We start from the raw sequence: 8451 nt of genomic DNA, 5'->3' as shown, positions 1-8451 counted from the left end.
GCAGGTTTAGCTTCTATGCTCGCCAGCGAGGCCGTCGCACAGATGGACGGCAATACGGATGGAAGCGCTTAGGTGCTTTCATTCACTCCTGTCCGAAGCAGACGTTTTTATCCTCTTTGGGGTCACGAACCGTTTTAGATATTTGAACAAAATAAAACAAACAAACAAAAAAGGGCATTCCTTCCACGCGCGTGCGCGAGGTGCGCGCACCTTGAAGTGCACGGAGGAACTCACACTTTGGCACAAATTTCGAGTGGGAAGATATGGTCGTCACCAATCTCCCGATCCCTCTACAGCCTATGATTCCCCCGGTTTACACTCTTTTTTACACGCAGTCTCAAAAAACAGGGGGCCGTGAGTTCTGGAGATTTTGTGTCATGAGCCCAACCTTGAAACTATTTGTAGAGACGAGGGTCACTCTGCTCTCAGCGCCCAGGGTGCTCTGTCCAGACACGCAACAGGGTGTCCAGAGACCCTTGGTAGGCGGGGAGTCCCAGGAATGACTCAACGTTTAGGTAAAGGTATCTGTGGGTTCCTCTCCAACCTTTTGTCAGAAATCAAGCTCTCACAGAGGCGTGCAAGAGGGTCTTGACAATCCCCTCCCCCTTCTACACACGCACACACACTTGAACATGACTTTTTTTTTCTTTGTTTTTGAGGAAAGAGGATAGTTTTGGCACCCGGAAGTACCTTTTAAGTGTTGCAGGATGGTGAAAAATAGCACCGACTTTTAAATCTTCCAACATGAGCAGACATCCAGGAACTCAAGCCTCTGGTCCAATGTAGAGAAGATTAAATGGCAGGTGTTGGTCTGGAGTGGAGGGGGAGGTTCCTTCTGGGCCAGCCACCGACTGTGAGGTCTCAAAGTGCTTGCAGGAAAGCAGCGTGATGATTGTCTTTTGCCTGGTAGTGAGCCCACTTCCCTAGCTTTGTCTGGAGGTTCATTGAAGCGGACTGATTTCTGGCAGTGGAAAAGGGTGTGCGGAATGGACTTTGCAAATGCCTTGGATAAGGGGCACTGCGGTGGAACAAAGGTTTGAGCAGCGCCCGGTAGCATCTCCCCTTCTCTTGGTCCTTCTTGTCCAAACACACCAGGGCTGGGATTGGCAAGTTTCAGGGAGGGGAGTCCTTCTCTTCCTTGCGCTGCAAAATTAATGGGGCCAGTGTGTCTTCCAGAGAGAGGAAGTGTGCATTGCAATCCACCTGCAGAGAGGACTGCCAGGACAGGGCCCTTTCCCTAGAGAAGAGAAGCACCAGTGCTTCAGGAATCGATGCCCATCCTCCCCCCGGGGAAACCCCATAAGAAGCTTCCCCAGTTTCCACTGGGTCTTTCTGTGTTGGAAACAATCTAGAAATCAGTGCCCCTTGATTTATGGTGACTTGCAACAGGAGTCTCCAGAAACCATGAAAGTGGAGCAGCACCAGGGTTGATTTAAGCTGGGAAGTTTCTATTTCTCAGCATCCACATGTGTTTGTATACACACACCCAATAAGAAACCTGAATTTTTACTTTACAATGTGTGAATACAATATAGCTTGAAGCTCTTGCAGTGAGGCCCGTTTATGTGGCCATATTGTGTTTCATGTGGGAGCACCGACCCACCGCTACCCCTGATGTGTGGTTCATAAGCATCTCCACAGAACCACAGCAGAGAACTTCAGGCCTTGGCTCCCGAGCTCCAGAGGTGGGAGAGAGTAAGAGAACCCCCCACCCCTCAACAGCGGCTCCTTTGCTGCTGCCCACAAGGCTTCAAGTTCTGCCAGGAAGAGTCCCACAGGAGTATCATCTGGGATGGGACATGGAGTCCTTTCTCTTGGGCCAGTTCCCTACCTCAGGAAGTGCACTAGGAGGAGGAAAAAGCTGCCTCTAGGAAGGAGGAATCCCATAAGTTATTTCCTTCTGTCAAAGGGCTTTCTCAAAACTCTGCCTTAAATCGGGGCCCCTTTTCAGAATGAACTTTCTTTCCTCTCTCTTTTTTCTCCAGACAGATGACCTTTACAGGCTCTGTTTCTTTCTCTTCTCTCTCTTGGGACCGCTGAAGAAAGTACCATCCAGCCCTCACCCAGAAAATGGCCTTGGTAATCTTCAAATCTAGTGGAAAACTTTGAACTATCTGGCTGCTTCTTGACCTGAGGATAGAGAGGAAATTGGCTCCCAGGAGTCCATAAACCTGTCTGGAAAGTCTAACTGCCTCCACAACCATAATGTTGACCCCCTTCTCCTATTCACCTCCTCAAAACGATTTCTAGAGAGGACAACACCAGGTCACGAAGACGGGTTTTTGTTTTGTTTTGTTTTTAATACCCAAGGCAGTTGCCCACATCTCACAGGGTTGCTTATGGCACCACAGTGTGAGGACTAGCAAAACTGGGGCACTAAAATGCCAAAAATTGGGGGAAACAATCTAATATTTGACATACAAATAACAACATAAATCACAATCAAGGGGAAAATCAGAGCCTTACTGGGCTTTTCACTTATTTCACAGTTTAGAATAGCTTTTACTTTAAATTGAATATGTGAGAAGACATCAGAATCTTTTGGTTGCCTCAGATCTCTAAAACTCTTATTGAGGCCACAGGCAGAGAGTAAGGAAGACCCCTGAGATGTTTGAGAACCTTTCAGATTCTGTTGGGAGAAAAGGCTGAAGGTTAGCTCTGGGCAGAGTGACAATGGACAGCAGCCTCATTTTACTGAACAGCCCCCACTGGCAAGGAAAAGGCTTTCTGGGGCCCTTATCTTCAGAAGGAAGCAGAGGAGAAAGTGTAGGAACAATAGTCCCTGTGAGCCCCTAACCCAGGTTGGATACTGATGCCCGGAGGCATCACTGCAGTGAATGGAATGGGTATAAAGATGATAAAATGTCCTAAGATAGATTTGCCTGGGAAGTGTCATAAGACATGGAGAAGGAAGCTGTGGGGGGAGAGAAGTGAGAATGGTCTAATTAGAGGCATCTTAAGCGGCCTGACCTCCAAGTCAGAATGATTTAGAGTTTTTATTGAGAGAACAGATGGAAGATGAGAGCATTTCTTGATGCAGAATGGCGCTTCTTGGGCACTCATATGCTGCACAATATAGCATTATATCAATCTTCTTATAGTTCAAGATATAAATAAAATGAAGAATGTATTCAAACTCTTCTATTTGCCAGCAACCTCCCTTGGGTTGCTAACACAGAGGAGAAAACAGTAGGAGAACGGAGGCTATAGGAAAAATTGAGAGCGACTAATGTGACCCGATTGCTACTATTTATTTAATGGAACAGTCATTATTTTCTTTCTTCAACATATGTGTCTGATAATGAAGCAAAAAGAAAGGAAAATAACTATCAATGTGCCACTTCAGAAACACACAAACATTTGCTAGCTTTTTCATTTTATGGATGTTCTTTTAATATATGTACTTATAATTAAACTAGTGTTCAAGGACTAACAGCACAGACAGAAATTCTGGATTAGGGTATTTTTTTTTTTTAATACAGGCTCAATTAGATGGAGAACAGAGATGAAATTGTTGTCAAACATAAAAATATGAATTGAATTTCTTCCTTTTAGATGGATCTTTAACATTGACTTGACCATATGGACACTGCAAAAGAAATAAAACAAACCATTATTAAATTATTTCACAGGGATCTTGAAAAAGTACAACACTCCTCATGGTGGAAAAGGAGACTGCTAATCACGTTATACAGATCATTTGATCTACTGGGTCCTGCAGACTAAGAGTAGAATAATGGCAACCTCCGGCAAATGGTCCTAATTAGGGTCCAAGAATCACTTCCTAAATGCATCCTTCCAACTTAAAGAATTCTACTGTCAAAAACTCACTCTCAGAAAATTCTCAAGTCCTCAATGTATGCAAAGCTCTTAATGCTTTTGATTAGAAACAGCTAATGGCACAGGTAGGAACATACATAAAAGTGAAGGCTTAATTTTTCAATACTGGTTCCAGCCAATATATGCATTTAGTGTTTAGTCCTTAACTGTAAAGTGCATCAGTTAAAGGAAATAATGCCTTCTTGCTCCCAAACATAAAGTCCAAGTGGTCTGTAAATAGAGGTCGTTACCTGTTTATAATCTTAACACTGTAACAATTTACCTTACTAGTATGCTTTTAAAAAGTTACAGTGATAAACCCAATCTCATTTATTTTTCTTGCTCAGCATAGGGAAGGATTAGCTAGTTCATCTTAATCAGTGAACATAGAGATACATTCACTGAAATACACATTGTAGGAAATGTACAGCACTAAGTTTGGGGTAGATAGCTTCATGGTTATTTTTAAGATAGAGTACAAAACAGCCACGGAAGAAAATGAGAGAGAGAGAGAGAGAGAGAGAGAGAGAGAAGGAAGGGAAGAAAAGAAAGGAAGGGAGGGAAGAACAGGAGAGGAAAAGGGTGGGAGGGAGAGAGGAAGGGAGAGAGGAATCATTATCATTTAAAGGAAACCCACTTCACGATGCTGGTCAAATTGCTATTTATTCAGCGAATAAGGAAGGCAAAAACCCTGTCTGCGATCTAGTTTGTAATATTCTGGATTTCTTTTCCTGCCTTCTTTGTACTTGCCTAGTGAACGTGACTTATTTGAAACCTCATGAAAAGTTTCCTTGTAATAAAGAACTCCCATGAATTTCAAATCCCAACATTTCAAGGAACTGATGCTCACAAAGAAATGTTACAAAATTCCATTAACTTTAAAGGTCCTATGTTGGTCCTAAGGACTTCATTGTCCTTGGCTAAAGTAGCTTGTGAAAAGTGCACTCCAGGTCTATTTAGCTTTTTTATTTGACTTGTTTTTCAAATAAGAGGTATTTACGAAGTTACAGAAGCACCGAAAGCTGCTGCTGTAATGCGAGAATTTGCTACTCACGTGTCTGCAGGCAGAGCCACAGCATTTACCTCTCTGCAAGTGGGCGAGCTGTGTGAGCACAGTATAGCCAGTAGCCGGATCCACGTAGTTTAACTGGCCAGTCTGAAGAATAATGAAATAAAACAATTCATTAATCTCAATACTCACCATAGTTCCTCACCATACTTCCTACTCATAAAATACTGCAAAATTTTCTTTAAACAATATTAAACTTCTTCCCAGCAATTTTGGTGGCACCTGCAATTAAAGACTGAATGCATTCCAACATTATATGCAATCCAACGTTTGTGACATAAGGAGAAAATATACAGTTTGAGAAAAATGAGAAGTTGATGGAAAAACAAGAACTCCTCTATACCCAATAACGATGTAGCCACTGCTCAGGTATTTTTCATTCAGTTTCTAGGTAACAAGTTTAATAACAGGTGATTTAGATGACTTTAAGAGCTTAAGAGGCTGAAAATGAACTTTCACTCAGAAGTTGCAGTTGCAATTTCAGTACTTAAAATATGTGGATAATGATTTAAACTTACAGAAAAGGTGCTAATCAAAACCAACAGTCCTTACAGAAAAGTATAACCTTGCTATTATTGAACACTTTTCTTTACCTTCATGATGTGTTACTCCATTGCACATTTTACACTATTTTCTTTTTTTGGGGAGGGTTGTTAGTTCTGTTTTTAAGTGAAAAAAGTATTGTTTTAACATATTAACACTCACTGCTTTCACGAGTTTGATCAAAAGAAACTTTTACTACACCACTTCAGATGTCAAGAAAGCATACTCTACCAACATTCAAACATGGTTTTTAAAGTGTCCCAAGTACATTGTATGAAGTCAAAGAAAGTAATGCAGCCTATTCTATGGATTTGGGCCACGTGGGTGGTGATGATTTATCCTCGAGATTCTGTAGAGGAACTTTCTCCTGGGCTTCTTATATAACCCTTTTACTCGGCATCATTCTTGTATAGAATAGAACCTTTTCATTAAAATATGTGTGACATATGAATGTCTTCTAGCATATTTTAGTATGTGCCACAAGTTACTTCTTCAGAGTATCTTCCTTCATAGCTAAATATTTTAATCTGGTCAAGAATTTAACCAATAATAATCTGGTGAGAATTTAACCATGAATAAGGCATAAAGCAAAAAGACACAGAGTTCAAGTCTAGTTCTACTCTAAGGTATTCTAGCCGAGCCAGAACCTGGCAGCAGAAATCCAGCAAACAAGTCTTAAGGCCAGTCTAAAGGGCCTCTCAAATCTTTTGGGACCACAGAAGTAAATAACATGAAACCAAGAACACTAAACTTTAATGACCAATTGTCAAGACCTTCAGAATGACCAATTGTCAAGACCTCACTTCTTTAAGAAACCCCTGTTTGAAGACTTGGAAGAAAAACAAAAACAAACAATCAAACAAACACTGGGAGCTCTGTTAGCTGTCTTCTTCTCACTTTTCATAGTTTCTGGAGGTCTTCTGAAGGCAATTATGGAGCAACTTGGAAGCCTAACAAACAGATTGCTTCTGCATTTGTGCCTGTTCTCCTGCTTTCCATGTTGACTGCGAAACTTTGAGCTTATTGGCTACTCACACAAACTTAATTGTCCACAGTAAAGGAAACCTCAGGTGTAGTGGCAAGAGACAAAGGTGTGACAGGAGTGCGAACAGTGGCTGGAAAACAAGATATTCAGTCTTGCAGATCACCCCAGAAAGAAAGAAAGAGACCCATCTGCCTGGAGGTGTGAGAAAGGGACAACTGAGAGGGGACTTCTGATTTGTTGAAAAAGAAAAACAACAAACTTGTTTTGGGGATTTACTCTTGGTCACCTGGACAACCATTTCACCTGTGATACTGACACTCATTGATGAAACAAGTGTGGGTTTCCTAAGTCAGAAAAAGTCCTTCTCCTTTCCCAGGCTGACTGACCTGTATTGACAAGTGACTGCTCTTTGCTCTAAAAAGAATGAAACCTCTGCTTATATTTACCATATTTATATGGTGAAATGTGGCAACAAATTATACATGTTATTTTTATTTTTTAATGGAGTATAAGCAAGATCAATCAAAAGCTGTCAGTCATTTCCTGATGAATTTTTATGCAGAAGCGTCAACACTTGAATGAGCCAGTGAATTCCCAGGGCCTACTAACTAGCAGTGGGAAAAACAGTCTATTTTAGAAAATCATCGAGGTTTTCTTTTCTACTCCCGTTGCTCAAGCAACACCAGGTAAGTAACTCTCCACCGGACATCCAGTACTAGTAACACAGATTATATTAAACAGGTTACTTTTACATTGTTTTTGCCTTTTTCACGTTAGAACTCCTTTGCTCCTCAAGATATTAAAAATATAAATATGCTCCCTTTAAACTTATGTAGTCGGAGGTGTCAGAAACTGAACGAAGATGGTAAGTTGTTATACTGGTACTCATGAGTGATTCCCTAAATCCTGCAAACAGAAGAAGACATAGCTCAAAATTGGGAAGAATGTAAACGCCTGATTACAGTCTCCTTTACAATTGTGCTCCGTTAGGGCGGAGAGAAAAGAGGAAATGATAGTAGCAAAAACTATTTTTTTTTAAGTTTTGCATTATTAGTATTGTTGGATGGCAAAGTGTTTAACTGGTAACACAGATAAACACACAGCCTATTTTTCCTGTGACTTCTCAGCTCCTCTCTACCTCCTCCATCCATGCCTTAACAAACACCCCCAACACACACACACAGAGTCAGGATGGGTCCCAAACTGCCACCAGTTTAGCTCGGACGCTGATCAGAAAGGACCCAAGCTTAATGCAAATATAGGTTAACTTTTTGCGCATAACAGGGAACTGGCTAGTTTTCACGCGAAAGGGTCGGAGCGGTAAGCCAGCGTGCTTGTCAGAAGCCAGACAGAGCAAGGACCGCGCGGGCTTCCAGCGACCTCCCCGTCAGCCGAGGGCGCGCAGGCGCACGGATCCCGGGGCTGGGCCCGGGTTGGGTTGGGTTGGGTTGGGTTGGATTGGGTGGGGCGGGACGGGGCGGGGCAAGGCGGGGCCGGGCGGGCAGGAGGGGCCTCACCGCGCAGGCGGCCGCGTGCAGGTCCACGATCCGCCGCTCGGCCGCTGTTAACCCTTCGCTCTCCGGACGCCTGCCGTCTCCCTTCAGCCCGCCTTGCAAGCGGGGCCCGGAGCCTCTGCGGTCTTCCTCAGCGGCGGAGGAGAGGGTTAAGCCGAGGTGCTGCGGGAACCCTCCTACCACCGGGAGAAGTCGAGGTGGCCGGGAAGCTTGGGGTAGCCTTCCGAGGGCGGCGAGCGCGGACGCTGGGATCTGCCTGGCCGCCATGGCCGCCGCGGGCCGGGAGAGGCGGAGCGCCCGACACAGGGGCCCGGCGGGGCGGCCACGCGGGCCGGGGCGCCGGCGCGCGGATCCAGGGCTGCGCGCTGGGACGGAGGCCGGCGGGGGCCTGGGGGCTCGGGCCGGGCCTTCCGCAAACGCCGCCGGCTCTGCTGCGGAGATAAAACGGACTTTCTAGGCGGCGGGTGAAGCAAGATGCGGGGACACGGGAGCGCGCGCGGGCCGTTTCTTTGGGCCTGCAT

At 44.3% G+C, this 8451-nt stretch overlaps 1 protein-coding gene across 1 annotated transcript; it reads right to left on the bottom strand.

Moving 5' to 3' along the window:
- Positions 1–3368: 3368 nt before the first annotated feature.
- Positions 3369–8251, bottom strand: C10H1orf53 (chromosome 10 C1orf53 homolog). The gene is made up of 3 exons (XM_059414069.1): positions 7934–8251; positions 4874–4975; positions 3369–3589 (listed from the first exon to the last, which is right to left on the bottom strand). Exons 1-3 carry the CDS (start codon positions 8195–8197, stop codon positions 3518–3520), a joined length of 438 nt encoding a protein of 145 aa, XP_059270052.1. The 5' UTR covers positions 8198–8251; the 3' UTR covers positions 3369–3517.
- Between the last annotated feature and the right edge of the window lie 200 nt (positions 8252–8451).

The sequence above is a fragment of the Mustela nigripes genome, chromosome 10, assembly GCF_022355385.1.
Source record: "Mustela nigripes isolate SB6536 chromosome 10, MUSNIG.SB6536, whole genome shotgun sequence".
NCBI classification, from domain to species: domain Eukaryota; kingdom Metazoa; phylum Chordata; class Mammalia; order Carnivora; family Mustelidae; genus Mustela; species Mustela nigripes.
The sequence above is the reverse complement of the archived record's forward strand: the minus strand, read 5'-3'. Positions and strand labels throughout refer to the sequence as shown.